This window comes from Dermacentor variabilis, chromosome 4 (assembly GCF_050947875.1).
Source record: "Dermacentor variabilis isolate Ectoservices chromosome 4, ASM5094787v1, whole genome shotgun sequence".
Taxonomy (NCBI): Eukaryota; Metazoa; Arthropoda; class Arachnida; order Ixodida; family Ixodidae; genus Dermacentor; species Dermacentor variabilis.
Genome location: NC_134571.1, coordinates 224,132,279 through 224,153,975, shown reverse-complemented (window position 1 = coordinate 224,153,975; position 21,697 = coordinate 224,132,279). Strand labels below are relative to the sequence as shown.

The 21,697-nt window shown below is 47.1% G+C and overlaps 1 protein-coding gene across 2 annotated transcripts in view; it reads left to right on the top strand.

The window, feature by feature from the left end:
• The window catches only part of LOC142580131 (uncharacterized), a 462,133-nt gene that overhangs the window by 432,009 nt on the left and 8,427 nt on the right, over window positions 1-21,697 (top strand). The window contains exon 7 of one of the 2 annotated variants that reach the window (XM_075690951.1): window positions 20,383-20,611. In XM_075690951.1, coding sequence (XP_075547066.1) covers window positions 20,383-20,611 — 229 coding nt within the window. The remainder of the gene's footprint in view (window positions 1-20,382; window positions 20,612-21,697) is intronic. The other variant, XM_075690952.1, reaches the window with a different exon arrangement.

The window sequence follows — 21,697 nt, the reverse complement described above, 5'->3', positions numbered from 1 at the left end:
ATTCCTATGCACAAGGCAGACAAGGAGAAAATGGGAAGATAGTGTCTAGTGTATAACGAGGCGCACGAGCATAAAGAAGAAAGAAGGGACTGTAGCCCGTAACTTCGCGCTGTGAGGTGTTAAATGCGTACGTAATGAAAGGTAGCAGGCTGTCCCAGTTCTTATGATCTGACCCGACGTAAATGGACAGCATGTTAGTAAGAATTCTGTTCGTGCGTTCCGTAAGGCCATTTGTTTGTGGATGATACGGGTAGGGATGTCGAAAACTTGAAGCACGTGAACCCAGCATCTCTTCGACCACGTCTGCAGTGAACAGCCGCCCAGTATCGCTGATGATGACTCTGGGAGGTACATTTCGAAGAATGACAAAATTCAGCACAAGAATACACACTTCGGTAGCAAGAGCCGATGTCGCAGCTGGCATCTGGCATTTGTAACGCCAGATGAATTTTTTGAATTTAATGTGATGCCGTTCGGGCTCCGTAATGCGCCTGCAACTTTCGAGCGCTTAATGGACAACATCCTGCGTGGTTTGAAGTGGGAAGTATGCATGTGCTATCTAGACGATGTAGCGATTTTCCGGCGCACGTTCAGTGAGCACAACGCACGTCTCGATCTTGTGCTAGACTGCTTGGGCAAAGCGGGTTTGGTGCTCAACTCGAAGAAGGGTCTTTTTGGAGAGCGGCGAACATTGGTTCTAGGATACCCAGTGGATAAGGACGGTATACGACGCGATCCAGCGACGACTGCTACGGTGGAAGCCGTTGAGCAAGCTCACCATTTAAAAGAGCTGCGCACTTTCTTAGGGCTTTTGCTCATACTTTCGCCGGTTTATTCATAGATTTGCCAACATCGCCTATCCACTCACATGCCTCCTCCAGAAGGGCGTTCTCTCTGAATGGACTCCTGAATTTGAGGCTAGTTTTCGTGAGCTGAAGTCTCTTTTGACGTCGCATCCCATTATCCGACAATTCCACCATGCGGTTCCCATGGAAGTTCGTAAGGACGCTAGCGGTATTGACATCGGCGCTGTCCTTATTCAACGCTTCGACACCAAAGAACACGTCGTCGCCTGTGCGATTCGCTCTTTAAGTCCTAGCGCAACCACACCGTCACAGAGCAAGAATGTCTTGCAGTGATTTTCGCAGTACAGCGCTTCCGGTCATACCTGTACGGGCGCCCCTTCACTGTGGTGACAGACCATCATTCTCTTTGCTGGCTGGTTAATCTCCGTGATCTGTCAGGCCAGCTTGCACGTTGGACTTTTCTTTTACAGTAATATGACTTGCAAAAGGACTTTTCGTTCACAGTAAAGCGGCCGCCGGCACGCCGACACTGACCGCCTCTTGCGCACGCCGCTTCCAACAACGGACTGCGACGCGGACAACTTCGACCGCTATATCGCATCACTGGAGCCGGGATTTCCTGATATAAATATCCTCAAGGCCGAGCAACCAAATGACAAAACTTTAGAACCACTGCTCATTACTGCAAGGCAATCAGCACCATCCACTCGTTTCTGCTTTCGTGACGGCTTCTTCAAAAAAGAATTATTCTGCTACCGGCCCAAGATATCTTCTGGTGGTCCCGGAGGGTCTCCGTGTCTCCATCTTGAGCGAAATGCACGACGATCCAACATCTGGTGGTTTGGGATTTGCGCGAACGCTCTACTGCCTTCAAGAAAGGTTCTACTGGCCTAAAATGTGCCAGGCGACCGCCCAGTACGTGTCCAGCTGCAGCGAGTGCCAACGTCACAAGCGTCCGACGAGTGGTCTTCCTAGTCGACTACACCCAGTGCCACCCCCAGCATACCGTTTGAGAAAGTTGGCATCGACCTTTTCGGTCCTTCCCCGCGGTCATCTGGTGGGAATTGCTGGATTGTCGTTTGTGCCGATCACTAACCATGCTACTGTGAGACAGCTGCGACATCGGCTCTTGCTACCGAAGTGTGTATTTTTGTGCTGCATTTTGTCATTCTTCGACATGTACCTCCCAGAGTCATCATCAGCGATAGTGGGCGGCTGTTCACTGCAGACGTGGTCGAAGAGATGCTGGGTTCATGTGCTTCAAGTTTTCGACATCCCTACCCGTATCATCCACAAAGAAATGGCCTTACGGAACGCACGAACAGTATTCTTACTAACATGCTGTCCATTTACGTCGGGTCAGATCATAAGAACTGGGACAGCCTGCTACCTTTCATTACGTACGCATTTAACACCTCACAGCACGAAGTTACGGGCTACAGTCCCTTCTTTCTTCTTTATGGTCGTGCGCCTCGTTATACACTAGACACTATCTTCCCATTTTCAAGCCACGATAATCTTTGTATATTCGAGACAGTCTGTCTCGCTGAAAAAGCCCGACGACTTGCTCCATTGCGCACTCTTGTTTCACAAGACCGCTCGAAGGCACACGAAGACCGCTGACGCCGACACGTGATTTATGACCCTGGTGATTTAGCGTGGCTCTGGAAACCAACCAGAAAACGTGGATTATGTGAAAAACTGCGGGGCCACTATGTTGGACCCTATGTTATTACTGATCGTATCAGCGAATTAACCTACCGCACAGCACGCCTCACGTCAAATGGCCGACGGTCAGCGAAGGCTGAACTTTCCCATGTCACCCGTTTAAAGCCCTTTATTTGTCGACAGCTTCTTTGACTTGTCCGGCGCGCTTCGTCTACGCGGAGGGAATTGTGACACCCTTACGTGCGTAGTGGGTTAACGCCTCAAAAAACAGTATGGGGGGCATCCAAGAAAGGCGAACAAGGAAGGCGACGTGCGGCCAGCTAGCTGAATCGCGCGTCCGTGCGCCTTTTTCCTGTCATTTCCAAAATGTTCCGCGACTAATCAGCTAGGACAGTGCACATGCGCAGTCGCACCGTGAAACAGGCGGAATCGTTCGCAGACATCGGCGCCCCACGCTTCTCGACCCGGAGGCCACGTACGAACTTCGCGACATTGCCACTAGCTGGGGCCGCATGCCCGCAGCATATGACGCATTATTCGTAGTAGCAAGTTGGTTACATGACGTCCTAAACAGGAAAGGGACAGGGCTAACGCAGTGCTTGGCGAAGGGGGCTAGCCCCCTTCGCCAAGCAAGAATACGGCTTGCGCGAGTTTGTCCCCACAGGTGCAGATAGGGGTGTGCACGGTGCCGGAGGTGGCTATACGTGACAGTAACGTACAAAAAGCCATTGTGGCTGCAAACGAGACTGTATGAACAATTAGCCGAGAAAACGGTTTCGAGGGTGTAGAAGAAAACAGGGAAGTGAGAAGGTGTGGTGGTTTTCAACGAGAAAGGATCCACTTCAGTAGCAGGCTTGGACGAGAAATGGGCTGCCGATTTGCTGTTATCGCGGTTGCTTTTTTCGGAGGCCACGGGTGCTCGGCAGGCCAGTATATGTAGTAATGGAGAAGGTCCCCTCGGCGAACCTCAGAATAGCATCGCCGTCAATAACCGAAAAAGGAGGAAGACGAGAAAGAGAGCTCGCCATGCTATAGGCTGCACGAACATGCAGGGCGCAGAAGAAAGAAAAATTGGGTAGAAATAGAGGAGCAGTTAAATAGAGAATAAGTAGGAGTATATGCCGTTACAGAAATGCATCTGAGAAACTCGGAAGGGGCACTTGTGATTGAGAAATACGTCTGGGAAGCGTGCAACAGAACTAAATCGGAAAGAAAGGGAGGGGGAGTCACACGGCTTATCCATCAGGGAACCAAATGGAAGAGTAACTTAATAATGTGAAGTGTACCTTTCGTTATACGCTACAATGAGTGGAAAGGAAACTTGGCTGGGCGTGACGCATTTTTGGACCGGAAATAATTGCACAGGGAAGAATCAAGGGTTAGTGGAAAGCCTAAGTGCTGACATGAAGGGTTTCGGGAATAATGTCAAAATTATCAGAGATCAATGCCCTCGATACAGGATCTAGATGGCTATACCGACAGCTACGGCAACTCAATACTAGATCACTGTGAACAACATAACCTGCTTATCGTGAATACAGGGCCTATGTGTGAAGGGCAGATCACGTGTGAAGTGGGAAACTGGCAATCGACCATTGGATACTGTCTGACGACACAAGGAATTCATGACTAGCTGAGAGAAAGGGTCATTCACGTGGAAAGGAACAGCAGCATAGAGAGTAACCATAAACGCATCATTTTGAAAATGGGACATGTAGTTGGGAAAGAGAGCAAGGAAGGCAAAATGGCCAATTCAAATTCGGAAGCTGAACGAATAACTAATATAGCCGTAAGAGTAGATAAAGAACTTGGCAAATGGCCAAGTGAAGAGTGGTATGGCCAAGTAAAGAGTGGGAATATACTGAGCTTCCAAATGTAATAACGACAGAAATACGGAAAGAGAAGCAATATGCTTGTTGGAAAGGAAAAAGAAGCCGGAAATCTGGTGGAACAGGGAGATACGAAAAGCGATCGCCAAACGATGGAAAGCATCCCGATAGCATAGGCAAGCAATAAAAGCGCAGTTGCAGCAAGATGAGGTAGCTAGAACATGGGAAATAAACCGGGAAGGAAAATCTGCGGTTCAAATACTGGTTCAAGCAACGATAAAAAGTGAAAGTGACCGCATGTTGTCATAATACATGAGAAAAAGAAGGCCGCACTTAGAATAATCTGTAACCGCATAAACTTATTAGGCAGGAAGTCAGGAACAATACAACAACGTATCCTAGACAAAGATGGAAACAAACTGGAAGGAGATGCTGCATTAAATTATATCGGAAAGATAACAGCCAAAATTTTCCCACACAATGACGAGGTTATATATGAGGAAAGAAAGAGCATGGAAGGGAACCGAATGGAAAAGGAGCTGCTGCTGACAAATTTCAAATGGAAGAAAGCTGAGGAGAAAATTCCTAAGCTCACAGCCACAGGGCTAGACGAGCTTCCCGTTACGCTGATCATTGAACTAGCACCAAGAAGTAAGGAAGCTCCATTGAAAGCAGTCGAGAAATCTTTAAGAGACAAACGAATACCAGATAGTTGTTGACAAAGTGTAATGAATTTTATTTATAAAAGTAAGAAGCATAAAGATAGAACTGACTCATATACCCTGTTGTAATGTACAGGGTAGCAATGCAGGCAAAAACAAATGCAAGCACTGGTAGAGAATAAGAGAATTTTGGGAGAACATCGGAACGGCTTCAGAATAGGTAGGCGTGTGGATGATAACTTACTTGTAGTTATTCAGTGCATTGAAATATCCAAAGTAGAAAGGAGACCGTTATATGTGGCCTTTCTAGAGATTACGCGAGCGTATGACAACGTAGACCGCAGCATGTTGTGGGATATTTTGGGAGGCGAAGGGTTGGGCGACGATTGTATACAGCTTTTGAGAGAGATTTACCATGAAAATACAGCTTGCGTTGAATGGGAAGGAGTGAGGGGCGAGGAGAAAGTTGGTATCAACAAGGGACTGAGGCAGGTGTGCCCTTTATCCCCACTGCTATTTATGATGAACATGGTGAGGATGCAAAGGGCGCTAGAGGGAAGTAATGTCGTGTTTAATCTCTCATACAAACAGGTGGATACAGTAGTAGAGCAGTAGCTTCCAGTTTTTTTTTATGCGGACGGCATTGTGTTGCTAGCTAAAAAGCAAATCGATATGCACCGTCTGTCTAAAAGTTGGAGGATGCTTAAGCTTCGCCTTCAAGAGTGGAACGCGATAGCGTCATCACACCCCGTTCGCACCACCCACTCAAACGATCTACGCGAGCCAAACGTCGCGATCGGTACGGAGAGCCGGGCCGCGCCGCACCATGAACGCGGACGCGATCGTGGGGCGAGCGGCGCGCCACTTGCGGGGCAGCGCCGCACATTGCGAGGAGGGGGTCTTCTGTGTTTGCCGCAAGATGGCTCTGCGTGTGCACAGAGCGCAGAAGAAATGTAGCGGAAACGTACTTCGCTACTCGTGTAACGGCGACTTCTGTAATTTACATGCTCATAATTACCGATATACACCGCAGTATAAGTTTCTACGGCGCGTTTCTAAGGCAACACCTCATTCAGTGGAGGCGCTTTTGTCCCGCTTTCAAGCATCGAACTCGTAGTGGAGTTTATTATCAATCTCGTCGTTCATCCGGCGTAAGCCATCCGCACACCTACGTGGATATCTAAAAGAAGTGGTGTCATTTTTCCGCTTCCTATCGGTGCGTTTTTCTTTGCAATATTTGACTGATGTGTCACGTAAAAAACTGTACAAGGACCTTGTAGATCTGTTATTTCCTGTGCCATTGTACCGTGAATTATACTGTGCAGGCAAAGGAAAAGATGTTTTGAAACGCGTTAAAAAATGCTAGTTGCGCGAGGGGTTAAAACGTCTTTTTTTAAGCTGCACACAGGAACCTTACCTGTTAAAACATGGTTAGAAGAAAAGGGTTTATTTGTTCCGTGGGGTACTCATCGTTTGTTATGCAAAAAAAAAAAAACAGAGACAATCGAGCATGTGTTTTTAGATTGGTGGGGTGGAGTGTTCTTCTAGGACATCTTACAGAGAACCTTGAAAAAAGAGTTGCCATTAAGTCCGCATGGAATCCGTTATCTCACGGTCGAAAACGACGATGGTGTGCCTTTCGATCTGGTTATGCTCCTGGGCCTGCACAGTATATGGCGAACTCGAACTGCTGTACACAATTCGGATATTGACGCTAGACCAGTTCGCGAATATTTTTGCGAATCGGTGTCCCATTTTGCCGAAGTGGAGAAGGTGCAGTCGTATGTACCAGAGTGGGTTCCAAGATTAGAAATGTTGTTGCAGATGCCGAAATACTGATGGCTTGTAGTCAGCAAACAGCTGACGGTTCTCGGTACTATTATCTTGTTAATCTGTTCTTCTGATCTCGTAAACTCTCTGAAAAGTGAGGCAAAAAAAAAAAAAGAACTCGTGGCGGAGTGGTAGCGTCTCCGTCTCACACTCCGGAGACCCTGGTTCGATTCCCACCCAGCCCATATTGCAATTTGTTTTTTTTATTTATGAAATGCCTTCTGGGATTTTGTGCTCACGACCAATGTCGCCGACACCGGCTTTTCTGCGACACGAGCTCCTTAACGCTCTCGCGTTAATATCTGTTCAACATCAACCAGTACCAACTCGCCCAAATGTCGATCCTTCTAATATCTCTGGACAGGATGGCGAGAATTTAGGTCTGAAATTTAGCGTTAAGAAATAAGGCGCTATGGTATTCAATGAAAACAGTGAACAGACAGTATCAATACAGGGCCACGAACTGTGTCGCGTAAAAGAATATTAAGTAGCTTGGTGTATGGATAAACGACGGCAATATATATATATGGAAACGCAGGAAAAAAGAATGACGGCTAAGGGAAAGAGGAGTGCGGTCATAATGAAACACAGAGCGTTATGAGGATACATATGTACGAGCTGCTCTGGCATACGTGGAAATATGTAATGGTTGCAGGACTTGAATTTGGAAATGCGGTTGTTTGCTCAAGTCAGGCATACAAATAGGACTCGACGGCAACTAAAGGCCAGTAGAACGCCTTGCATTGGGCGCTCATGGGAAGACTAGAAATGAAGCTGTGCAGGGTGATATGGGTTGGACAAGTTTTGAAGAGAGGGAAGCTCGTAGTAGGGTCGATTATGAAGAATGACTGAGGATTATGCAAGAATGTGAATGGGCTGGGAGAGCTTTCAGGTATTTGTACAGAAAAACACTGATTCACAGTGGAGGAAATGAACTAGGAAGCTTACCAGCAAGTATGCGACCGCGGTGAGCAATATCGCAACAAATAACGTCAAGCGGAACGTCAGAGAGACTGAGATAATCTCATGACTGGGGGAAAGGGAAAATAAACATGCTATGAGCAACTAGTTTAGAGGAAAAAAGAAAATCAGGAGAGAAACAATTAATGATAACTCAACGGTAAGCTGTGCACTTTTCGAAGCGAGATCACGGTAGCTTACAACACGCCTTGTCAAGCGAGATATAAGAAGGAACAAGAAGCACGAGTATTTTTTGTAGATATGGACGGCATGGATTGCGACCGCTGCAACTCCCTTATCAACAAGAACAACCAATGTATGTGAACAGGCGTGACGAACACGAACAAGAAAACCCGCAAGACATATCTCGAGCCAGAAGCATGGAATGACCGTTTGCCAAAATAGAAGCTACACAAAATGAGAGAGAGTGCTCCTGGCCGTTCAGCACAGCGTTAAGCACGAGATACATGGAGCGGAAAACCGGCGTCCAGGCGGCGAAATACGCCCGGAGGCGAACGCTGGCGCCTCGGCGTCCAAAAATTTGACTTCCGCCGGCTACCCGGTGAGCGGAAAAACCCCGCCCGGGAAAAATCGGTGTCGGAAGTGGCGGGAGCACCTCGCGCGCTCACCAGGCATCGCGACGATCGATCTCCCTCCGACTTCCGGCAGCCGGTTGGTCTGTTCTTGCTTCTCCATCGGAGCGACCATCGCGCGGCCGCGCTGAAGCGACGGAATGCAGGCGTTTCGGCTGGTTTGGCGCGCACTTTCGAGCTGTCTGCACATGAAGGGTACATCATTGATCATTACAGCTGTATATTGAATGTTTAAGAGCACAAATTTTTGTAAACTTATTTTTCGTCGAGAAACTTAGTGCCCACGAAACAGATAACCATTATAGGTTTTCTTACCAACCCGATCGAAGGCTCCATGGCGCAGACTAGTGTGCGCATTGTACTGCTTTTCTTATGATTGTCTTTTTTGTCTGCGCGGCGCCGCCCATATGGGTTCTGGTAGCGGGGACGAAACGGCTTCTCGTTCGCAGCAGCCCGAAGCTGTTTTTTCTTTCGCTGCCGGCACGCGTGCTCGCAAAGTTTGGTGTTGTACTTCTTCAGTCAGAAACCGTAAGTCCCTCCTGCTCCAGTGCCTTGAGAGAAAAGAGTGACGACAGATTATAGTTATAAGCCGACCATGCCTGGTCTTCTGGCTGTTTGCATCCGTGTGGGCCCAGGTGGCGCACGGAACGCCTGGGCATCGAGAACGAGAGCCGCTGACACGCCCATTCCAAGCCACATACCCATAATTCTGTCCTCTCCGGCTGCGGTAGTAAATGTGTGTTTTTGGAGGAAGCTTTAAAACAGGAACTGAAACTGAAGTAAACATGAATAACCGCAATGTGCTTTTACACAAAGTAAGCTAAAATTGCAGTTGGAGAACCACAACACCTTTTTCAACGCCTGCACTCCGCAGTACCACCGCTCAACGTAGCCAGACGGCGAAAAGCCAGCCCGCTAAAACGCTTGCAGCTTTTGTAAGCGCCTCCGTGAAACTTTTTTCCAAGTTGTATAGTTATTAACAACAAATAATAGAAGAAAGTACCATTCAGTATTTTTTTTTTCTAATCCAAAAACACACTCCAAGAGTCTGACAACACTGACAAATACGCGGCGAGCGCGCGGTGGCATCCGCCTGCTTTTCGGGAACCAAGCAAGGGAACCATCGGCGTCGTCCCGCCGCGTCTGTTTGTGCCGGGCGATGTTCCACGTGAAAGTTCGCTCCATGTATCGCGGGCTTTATACGGGCGTTGATTCAGGTGAACGCTCGCGAACACAAATCATTCTCAATCCTCGGATGATAATGAAGCATATGATCCTGAGGACATTAGGCAAGGAAACTGCGGTTGTTTGTTTTGTTTTGTGGGAGATGAGTCGGCTGGTAATTGTGACACCGACGATCAATTTGCACTTGCCGAAGATCATCTATCAAATGCGACTCAGCCGTCTGACAGCCGCCCGAGCTCCAGCCTCTTTCCCTTGTAGTTTGCGCACCTTCTTTGCAACGGAAGCACCTTGTCTGTTTGAGCTGCCCTTGTGTTTGTTATGGATTTCGCCATAAAGCATAGTTTGGCATGGCCAGCTATAGAATACCGCTTGAAGTTATGTAACAAGGCTTTAGGTACAGGCGTGCTTGCAGGCAGCAAATACCTTTTCAGAAAGTTCTCTACAGACTCACCTGAAGAAAAGTTCTGCTTTTACTGCCCGGTTTTAATCCCCTGCTGCCGACGATAGCGGGTAGCTGAAGTGAGCGCAACATGTGTCTGGCATGCGCTGTGAAAAAAAGCTACACTGGCCGGAAGTTGACAGCAAATGGCTTCTTTTTTGTTGGCTTGCCATTGAAACAGCAAATTGCGTCTGTGCTCGCAGATGACACTTTGAGAGAAGCGTTGTACAAGTTTTTAAGCAAAAGACAACGAAAACGCTAATGTGTCAGATCTGGCTGACGGTGCTTTTACCAGGAACAGCGGAAGAAGCTTGGCTGCAAGAAACATAATATCACGTTAACTGTGAGTGTTGATGGTAGCCCTGTATTTCAATCTTCGAATTACTCCATTTGGCCCGTACATCTGACTGTGAACCAGTTGCCATGGCACAGATGGTGGAGGAACATCACTTGTGCGCTTTTCTTGTATCGTACTGAACATCCAGACACGACATTACTTCTCCAGGCATTCGCAGAACAAATGAAAGAACTCTCTATTGAAGGAATCTTCTGAACTGTGAATGGTCGACGAGCGCATTCAAAGGTACGTTGTGTCACATTTGAAAAATAATTGTACCTTTTCAATGATCGTGTTTTACTCGAATACTTAGATTTCATGTTTTTCACATTTTCGTTCTCTGTGTGGTAAGAATTAAAATGGCAGCCTTCTCACACTTTTAGGAATACAGCATAACTACCGTTGCTGATGCACCAGCGCCCGGGCTTCGATGTAGAATTTCCTACAGTTTGATGGCTACTATGGCTGTTCCTGGTGCTTACATCCCAGAGAATTCATTTAAGGGGCGATAACATCCTGCTTTTTTGCGCGTTATGTGTGCTTATTTTTTATTGTGTTTATTATTTACAACATATGGTTGAGGACCTTAACAGAGAAAGTGGAGTTCACGATTATGATGCACAAGACAAAGGTAAAGATCAATAGCCTGGTAAGTGAACAAGAGTTCAGGATCGTTAGTCAGCCTCTAGAGTCAGTGAAGGAGTATGTTTCCTACATCTATTACTAGCAGGGGACCCTAATTAAGCGAAGGAAATTTGCAGAACAGTAAAAATGGGTTGGAGTACATATGGCAGGCATTGCCAGATCCTGACTGGGAGTTTACCACTATCATTGAAATGAAAAGTGTGTGATCAATGCATTCTACAGGTGTTAACATACGGGCAGAAAGTTGAGAACAAGTTGGGGACCGCTCAAAGAACGATGGAACAAAAGATGTTAGGCGTAACGTTAAGAGACAGAGTGGTGTGTATCAGAGAGCAAACGGAGATAGTCGATATTCGGATAGCCGTGAATAAAATGGAGCTGTGCAGGCCATGTAATGCCTCGGATAGATAAGCAGTGGGCCATGATGGTTACAGAATGGGTGCCAAAAGAAGGGAAGTACGGTCGAGGAGGGGCGGCGAAATTAGGAAATTTGCAGGTGCAAGTTGGAATCATTTGGTGCAGGACAGGGGTAATTTTAATCGCAGGGAGAGGCCTTCGTCGTGCAGTAGACATAAAAATAGGCTGCTGCTGATGATGATGTGTTCTTATGTGTGTCACCTATTATGTCTGTGTTCGACCGAAGCTATATGAATCTTCTGTTACCTGGTGCAGGTTGTGTCAAGTACCCTGTGGCTTCAACTGTCGAAGAGAGATGCAGCTAGCATGTTGGCTCCTATGATAATGGTAGCGACATTGAAACACACCATCAAATGGGTGAAGGGATGATCACTCTTCATCAATGCTCCTGGATTTGATACTGCATGGAGTTTTTGCCCTGACTATGTGCATGCTGTGGTGCTTGGTGTGGTACGCGTAATAACATAGCTGTTGTTTTCGGACACCGGAAGGGCATGCTATTGGGAGTCCTTGGACAGCAAGGCAAGTAGATGAGCGTTTCCCCAGCTAGCGACCACCCTAGTGTTTTAATAGGACACCGAGGTCGGTTAAGATTAGAAAATATTGGAAGGCGTGTGAGTGTGAATCGTGGCTCCTGTTTTCGTGGCACTGTCTCTACTGCCTGTCTCTACTATCTCTCTATCTCTGCTCTCTCTCTACTGTCTCTCTGCTCTGTACTGCCTCTACCACTGCCTCTACTGTCTGAAAGACGTCCTGGCAGCAAGGTGTCCTGATCACTTTGCTCTCATGCTGTCACCAGCGTATGCTTTATTAAAGAGTCATGTGACATCACATGAAACTGACAACTGTAAATTGAAACTAACAAGGTTTGTTGTCATGACTCAATGCAACTATGCGGAAGCACAAATGACATCGAATGTGCACCCTTTGCTGCACTTCCCAAAGAGTGTGCTACTGCACGGACCACATTGGGTAATTTCATAAATGGAATTTTAGAGCTACATGGGTAATGTAGTGAAACTAGTACCGTCATCAAATGGCATTCCATTCCAAATATTGTCGCAGGTTCTGGTCGTGAGCAATTTTGACCAATTTCTGTCCACAGAATTGGCAAAAGTTAAGGAAGTGTGTTTACAAATAAAGAGGAGGGAGTGCATGGAAGTAAAACTCCTTCGGAAGACCCTAGATGCCTTCACACGACTTGGAAGAACATCTCCCGTATGCAAAGAATTGAGGACAGCATCTGCGTCTTTGTGAGTGGATGCGCCCTCCACAGTGAAAAGTACAAGCCTGCATTGAAAAAAAGAGACCCAACCGCATGCAGCAAAACTAGGAGGTGGCTATTTGAAAGTAGACATCTTCGTGAATGCCTTTGAGAAAGATGGATTCTCTAAGGTTTTCATTATCTCCCGCATTTACCAGGTGAAAAGTTTCGAAGGAGTACACCGCCTAAAGTAGCACGCAAATGAGATTCAACAGTCATTAATTCCATTTCAAAGTCCATGCATATATCTTCACTTCAATGGGACAAAGTTATTTGCAGAATTATGCGACCGCTATGGTTCATTTTAGTCAAAAGGTAGATGAAACCAAATACAAATTTTATTGTGGTAATTGTTATGGGCTCCTCTTTAGCTTAATGTAGAGCATTTTCTTAAAGGGAATGTGTACCAATTTTCAAGAAGTCCCTTTTTAGAAACTTACCAGAAAATTTGTCATAGAAAATGTTCCACAATACGAAAACGCACTCTCAATTGCAGGTAGTCACTTATACTCATAGGCGTAAGCTGTCAACAGTTCATTATTTTATTTGACTGAGTTTTTGCAAGACTAAAAGCTTCATGTGCTCTGTTTTCACATATATTTACGTAATTACTATTGTAGATTGTGCTGAAGTCGCGCGCGACACAGCGCGGTGTTTCGCCGATGCGATTCCACTGACATCTAGCTGTTTGTTCCTTTTTGTCCCCAATAAATATTTTGCAGTACAGCAAAGTGTCAACAAAAAATTCAAACGCATGCAGCATGTCTTGAATGTCTTAGAACTTTAGCATGTCAATGTGCAAACCTCGATTCGAACCGCCACTGGGCCACATGCCAACGCTGTGTGCTGTGAGTGTTCGGGCGCGTGCTGCTTCAGGGGCCACATGCATCAAGTGCTGTCATTTTATACAAGGGCGTCCCACGTAACTTCGCCAAAATTAAAAAATATGCGAGCGCACATAACTGAAGAGAACCATTGTTTGGTGTCGCCTGGAGCAAGGGAGAGTGTACTGACACGTGTACTTATTTATCTTCCTCGGTGGCCGCTTTTTCACCGGCTAACAACGGTAAATTGTTATCGCGCAGCGCGGGACGCGCCTGTGTGTATTGGATGTTTCTCAAATGTTATCGCTGGTTCTACACGCTGTCTGTTCTCACCCAACCTCGAATTCTGGGGCGCTATAACGTAAAACTATTCCGATATGTTTTTATTCCAATCTCCTGACGTCAAATTTGCGTTACCGCCGACGCAAGCATCGGGCGGTCACCCGCAGGGTTGTCCGAACAGACCAATCAAACGCTCTCCTTGTTCATAGGAGGCCACTTTTGTTTGCTTGAAAAACGAATACCATTGCCTGCAGCTTGTCTTATCTAATTGGCTGATAAGAGGCGAGGAGCACGCTCAAGTGGAGAGGGATTCAATGGGGTCGAGCCACTGCATAGAAAATCCATAACCGAATGAAGAGGGTGGTGCCGGCGTCTGCGATTGGTCCGCTTTCCTTTACTTAGCTTCTGATGGCTGGTCGAAAATCGCGGCGGCATGCAACGGAAGTTTAAGAATGCCGCTAAAACGAATTATCAGCAAAGAAGAGTTGGCAGAACGAGGTCGTAAACGCGCCGACAGTGCTAGAAAACATTACACGCCTACGCAAAAAGCTTTATTGTACCCAAATACACCCATGCTCTCCGGCAGGTGCGAGAAGACAGTGCCTGAGCGATCGGCGGCGGCCATCGTTCTTTCCTTTCGGAACGGGGCAGCCTGCGGCTATTCAGAAGACAATTCAGTTTTGTTCGGCATATTAATGCATCTTTAATGCGTACACGTCACTTTGACGCGGTGAGTTTTTGAGGTTTTGTGACGTTGCGTGACCGGCAGGTGAAGTGGGTGCAGCCGGAAAGCTCTTGACCTATAGACGAAGGCTAATGGCGAAAAGGCGTCGAATCAGAAATAACAATTTTCTTTTCTTCGGTCAAATCATGCGAAAATGTGGGCACGTCATATCACATCGCGGTTTTCGTGACGTCGCCTGACAGACGGGTGAAGTGGGGGTGGTCCAAAAACGTTTTTGACCAATCGCGGAGGACTGGTTGCAGAATTGTAATAGAAAAGTTTGGAATAGTTCTACGTTATAGCGCCCGTGTAGTACTTTCCGGAAGACACGTGGGCACCAGCGATTATTCTTGAACCTTCTATAATTCATGTCTAAAACGCGACGCGCTTGCCCCGCAGATCCGATTTCGACGATCGCCGAGCGTGTCCACCGCTGTCGTTTCGCTTTTAGCGTAACTTGCGTTTGTGGGCACAGGTTGGCCCAATGAAAAGTTAGTTTTGTCATTGACTGTTTTTCGACTATTTTCTTCACCGTCACTACAACGTGACATTAATGTATTTCATCTAATTAAGCAATCAGTTAATATCATTGAAGTTCTCAAATATATTCAGTGCAACATTGTCAATGCTAAAATTGCAGACTATCCTGGAATACTCCAGATACCACTTTGTGTTGGCCAATACGTGCTACACAAATTTTTTTCCCAACCTTAAAAGAATCCAGCGAAAAGTGCCGCGCAACTAGTCGCGTGACACTTTTTCGTGTTACGCGATATATTTACCATTTTAGCAGCCACATGGTCGAATAGAGGGAACTAAGGAACTACTTGCCAGTAAATGAAAGTGGTAGCGCTTTAGAACCGGGTGCGACTTAACCACTTGGCAGCTAGTGGAACTCACTCTGGTCGAAGTGGTACAATCTTACCGGCCACTTGAAGGCAAGTGGAACCCACTGTGGTCCAAGTGGTACCATCTTAATGGTCACTTGATTAACTAGCTGGGGCAACATTAAAAACCATTTGGAAGCAAAAGATACCCATTGTGGCTCAATTGGTACCATCTTAATGACCAGTTGAAAGCAAATGAGACCACTTTAGAAACCACTTGACCGGAAGTGAAACCTGTTGTGGCCCCAATGGTACAATTTTAATGCCCGCTTGAAAGCAAGGGAGACCACTTGAAATCCCACTTCATATTTTCACTTGGAATGCTTTCTTAAAGTAATTCAGGTGTGTGCGTATAAAATCAATGTATATGGTAACGAATGTGATTTCATTAAATTAATGATGCAATCTAATGGGAATTCAGATACCACATAATATCTTCTGTTTGGTGCTGCATTATGAGCCGTGAACTACAGATGATTGTCAAGTTCGATGCCCAAGAATGAGTGCCTACATGCGGGAAAAAACGGGGGAAGAGTTAATGTAAATTGGAAATCTATATTGCAGATTTAGGAACACGAGGCACAGATCGTAATTGTTGACTTGGAGGGGTTGATTGATAGTTTATTGCTTTCGCGGCCATAATGCATGATAATTTATATCATTGTTTAGCTTAATGGCAAGAGATAGTCATTTGAAGAGGAGGTGATAGCGATCTTAGCATAAAGAATGCATGGCTTAGAATGAGAGAAACTACTGGCAAGATCGGTTGCGTAAACTTAAGTCTTCCCTGATGTGCTCGTAAATCAAACTCATTTTTCCGTTTTACTTCGAGCTCTGGAATTTAATTAAAATAGCAACTGCAAACCTTGGTTTCAGAAACGCTTTTTTAAATATGCTTTTAAGAAGCCGCCTCCTCACTTCACGCAAACTAGCTGCACCGGGCATTGCAGAGGCTCGTTATCACAATCATTTGTTAATCTCTGTAGCCCGAAAGCTGCTCAAGAAATAACGGTCTTCGAGTGTCAGCACGGGAGCCCAACAAGGAAAAGAAAAAAAAAAGGTGGCGAATCCATCCTTTGGAGTTGATTAGCAGCTTGAACATGATTAGCAAATAATCTTATAATGGGTGGGCAACCTTGGTTTTGAGCTAGTTGATGTGTCACGCTTCCGGAAATGGACGGCTCAGAAAGGACGCCAACAAAGGGCACGTATACGAGAGGACAAGCGCCCCTCTCGTCTTAAACGTGTCCTTTGTCCGCGCTTTTCTTTTTTTTTTGCGCGGGCACTTTTCGAAAGAAGAGGAGCTGTTCACGAGCGATTCACGCTCTAGTCCGTTCCCGTTTTGCTGCCGTCGTACTTGCGCGATCAGCCATTCGCGTTATCGATAGCTTGTTCATCGATGCGGGCTCCTCTGGTCGTTCGTTCGGTTTATTGAGATTGCTCTAAGCAGTTGAAACAATTTAACGGTCGCGGCGTGTCTCTTCCTCGGCTGTAGGCTCTTGGGAGGCGTTGAGAGAGCGCACCGCCAACCGACACTTTCACTTTGGCTGAGTAAAAGAAAAAAAACACGATTCGTTGATGTGCAGGTGATTTTTGCCTTTCACATGCTCTCGAAGACAAGTGGAAAGTTAAAAGCGGCTTACAGTAAAACGAGTAAAGACTATTGCGCGACCATGGGGCTTTGCTGTTTGCAGGCTACAGCGAGCGGAGAAGCGTGAATGCAGCCGTGGTTCTTGCGCAGCCGCCGGCTGTGGTATTGTTAGCCCGCGCGTGCACATCCTACCGGCTGTTCCTAACTTAACCTAACCGGCTGTTCTGATGAATGGTGCACAACGGCCTTTGAAGGGAACTACTTTTGCTGTGTTGCGTTTGCACGCGACGTTGACAAAGAATATGAAAATACTTTCTCATTGCCAGAAGCGGGCTCCAAAATTTTTTTTCATGTTTATAGCTGATAGTTTTTAAAGTGTCCTCTCGTACGCCGCGACCGTCGACTTTAAACTCGCGCACAACAATAAGGGAAACGATCCGGTAATAAGCACGATACAATATACACAGATGCGGCAGTAGGGGACACACTATTATGGCTGCTTCGAGAGCCTCCGGATAACCAAGAGCCGTGACAACAGCTTCGGTCCGCACGGCCAGCATCAGCACAGCGTTGGCGGCTGCAGTAAGTTCTGGGGATAGAGACATTGGGGGGGGGGGGGGAGAAGACAGGTCCGCCTACGTCTTCATGGACTCGCACGTGGCTTGCCGATTCTTCTTCCACGGAAGTATTTCCAGGGCCGCCCTTAACATCTTGGACGACTAAGACAAGAACATTACATTGTGTAGTCTCCGGCGCGTGTGGGTGTTACCGGCAACACAGGGGCAGCCACTCTTGTTCGCAATGCTTCAGCATGAGCAAGGAGGGATACACTAATCGAACACAACAAGTAATAAATACTGGCGTGCAGTGTCTTGAATCAACAACGCCGTTCAGGCCCCAAAATCGACGCGCCAAACCCGCAATTAACACTGCACGAGGTTCGGCAATACAGAAAAATCCAGACGTACGCCTACCCAGACATGGGGCGGTGCCATGTGTTACGATCGGCCTGTGGGGGCTGGCGATCTAGAGGAGAAGCGACCTCTGAACTTTCCCAGCCCGCTGCGGCGACTTGCTTTGTGAGGACGACAATGCGCCGCGTGAACAACCCATCGGCGCCAGCTTGTCTAGGCGCGGTCGGCGCACCAAATATTGTTAGTGGATTCACCGTCGCCGTCACGATTCCTTTGGAGCGGGGCAACTCCTGGAAGATGTTTTGCGGTGCGGTCTCACGGGCCCCAAAAGCCGTCACAGTCAATGGACAGACGCGGCGACCACTGACTGTGGAGTACACGCTGGGATTAAGAGGCGCCTGCTCGGGTCGAGACCTCTGTCGGCGAAAACCCTCTCACCTCGGTCTGTTCAGTGAAACCTGTGCGGAAGTGAGTGTGTAAACCTTCCCCCTCAAACGCGGGTTGGCTACGATGAATTCGGACGCTCGCATTTGTCGAAGGTTGAAAGGCCGTTTTCCCTTACCTAGGGATCTAGAGGACAGAGTGTTTTTAACAAGCCGTTGGCGGCTCCTCATGTGTGTATTCTCTTTCAGTCATGCTAGACTGATGAACTGTAACGTTCTCCACCCTTTATGTAGATATTGTAAATAAATCCCATATTCCTCGTTGTCGATGAGAACAAATCCTTCCCTTCAACAACGTCCTCAGCTTGGATGAGTTGGGCGACGGCATGGGCCAGCTACCATCTATTTCATGCCCGACCCCAATCCTTACACATGCCATCTGGCCAACCAGATATAACAACCATATTGTGCCCTTGGTGTGGGGCGAGGCCCTCTTTGCCCCATGTCACATTGCAGTGTAAATCACGGCCCCAGAACTCTAATTTACAGAAATTAGCACAGCATCCTTTTAAGAAGCTGTAGGCAATCATCCTGACCTGGATACTCAACTGAGCCTCCTCGACCGGTGCGTGGCGGTGGCCACTGGAGTTCTGGACTACGATCCTATAACCCCATTTTTCATCAATGTAGTCCTCCCTCTCATCAAAATTTCTGATGGAAATGAGCGTGCACGTAATGAAGAATTGGCGTATGTTGAAATTGTTGCGTTTGATGCTGGCTGTGTATGCCTTTTTCCTCTCGCGGGCACAAGTATCAAACAAAACGCGATTGCCGAACAGAATTATAGCAAACGAGGACGGCAGACTCCAGCTCTATAGCTCTATAGAGAACAATTTTTTAAAGTATTTTTTGCCATAACTATATTTGAACAGAATCCACTGCTTGGTTAAGATGTTGCTGCAGTCGATGAGGAAGGATGTGCCTCGGCTATGTAAACTTTTTTTCTAATTGGCTTTGCGGTCCAAGTTACATACGACTGTGCATATATTCTAGGCCTGCAGGAGGACATTTCATCATGGTAAAATGAAGAGTACTAGGAGGGGGAGGGGGAGGGGGGATTTAGGCTCCTTGCGTACATCAAGACTCAAGACAAAGAAACGGCTGTGTTCGGACTTTAACATACGCTCCAAGCTCGGAGAATTAAAAGATTGAAAGACTGCTCTGCGACATAATATCCGCTAAATGGCAATTCTGTTTCAGTGCATATTTGCTCCTCTAACAGCTGTTATGGCTGTGAGCAAGTATCAACAAGACCAACAACATGAAGGCTGGACAACGAAGTGAAATCCTCTGCGTTCGCTGCGTTTTGAAACGCGCTTTATTTTTACAGCGAAGCTGTATATGGCTAGGGTTCCATGCATTCTTGTTCTCCGTGAACAAAAACTGTCATCATCAATGGATCATACCCCTGAAAGTATTCATACTCTAGTAAGCAAGCAAAAACGCAATGGCTCATAGCCCCGTAAGGCCCTCAGTACGTACTCTGCAAAGTGAAGCGAACAGTTCTTACATTCTTTCTGATCACGCATACAACATACAGAACAGGATGTCGAAAATTGTAATCATCAATCGTTCATACCCCCGTGAGCAATGGCTCACACCCCCGTAAGCAAGCAAATAATGCGATGACTCATAGTCTCGTAAGGTTCACAGCTACTCACTGTGTGAATTAGCTGTGATTACACTGTCCTTGTTGTCTGTGATTTAAATGTGGGTGTGTCGGCACCAAAAAGGGAGTGGTTTAGGCGTTCCGTGTTGCAGGCATATCCCTTGCGATGCCACACCGATCCGGCCCAACCCACCACCCAGTGGTGTACGTGCTTCGATTTGACATCATTTAATAATGTGATGGCAATTGCGACTGAAATAATGACCACCAACCAAAACTATAGATGAGTGTGCGTACCGTACTTTCGTCAAGATGACCACCCGTCAAGACAATATCGTTGTTGAAAATTATGTGTCACCTCCATGTCGTGTGCTAAACAGCTTCACTTATCAACCACCTTCACAAAGTGGGATGGCTGATGGTTTTTTTATGAGTCGCCTGAAACGTTGGCGTAACACGTTGTCCCAATGCAGGGTGTACTCGACGACGGAGCATTCGTGGCGGACTTCGCTGGTGCCCATCTTCGACGGCCTGGCCACCACCACGCACACCCTGACGGAGAGCTTCATCATTCGCAAGATCGTCACCGCGTACCGCACCATGCCGCCTGGCGACCTGCTGGCCTTCGACGAGCGCAACGTCACGCTCGATCTTGACTCGGAGCAGTACTTCCAGACTCTGCTGAATGTATGCAGTGAAAAAGTACTTTCTTTCGTGTATTTTCTTTCTCTTTCCTTCGTTCATGGGAATAACAGTGCTAGCTGATGCGATGCTAAAACATTTTGCAAATAACACGCCGGAGTGTTCGTGTTCGCGCTTTCTTGAGTTTTACTGCTTGGAATTTCAAGAGATATTTCAATTCCTCGACGCTTTAAAAGCTCCATAACGAAATCATTGAAATAAATCGCATCAAAATGCAGTATGTGCGCTAATCTAATTATTGTGGAGCCAAGAAATATCCGTAACTGCGAGTACGCCAGTACATTTTGGCAGTCTAAGTTCCATTAGAATTATCAGAGGAAACGTGAGGGCACTTGTATGGTAGAGTGGCTGCCCTGGAAAGGCGGTGGTCCCGGGTTCGAGTCCCGGACCAGGACGAATTTTTCTTCAACTGTGAGGCTTTTCTTTTGAGGAGCCCGTGTGGGTTTCGTTTGTAGCATATGCTACGAACGGAATGTCTGATTTTCCCTTTAGTAATTAAAAAAGCAGCACTCTCAATTAAAACGACTTATGTATGCTTCTCGAAAGTTGTCTAGTGAAAGGGCCGCGCCTGCACAAAAAGGTAAAACGTATATAAAGTTGGGTCGACAGAACTAGGCAGCCAAACTGCTTCACCGCATGCGAAAAAAGGCATACATGTGCCTTTTCCCACATAGTTTTCCGCCACCTCTTATCTCTCGCACTCATTCAAACACACGCGCGCACACTCACTCACACATACGCACGTACGTATCCACCGGCCCACCCACACATGCACACATACACAGACATGCACGCGCACGCACGCACATGTACAGACACACGCAACCACCTCCCTCAGCACACACACACACGCGTGCACCAGCCCACGCACACGCAGGCACACTGGGATGCACGCGCACGCACGCACGCACCGACCCAACCGCGTACACGCACGCACGCGCTCACCGTCCCACCCTCACAAAACACACGCCCATCCTCCCACGCACAGGCACACAAATGCACGCACGCGCATACACCCACCCACACACGTGCACGCGCGCACCCATCACACACATGCGCACACACACGCACACACAGCACAACCAC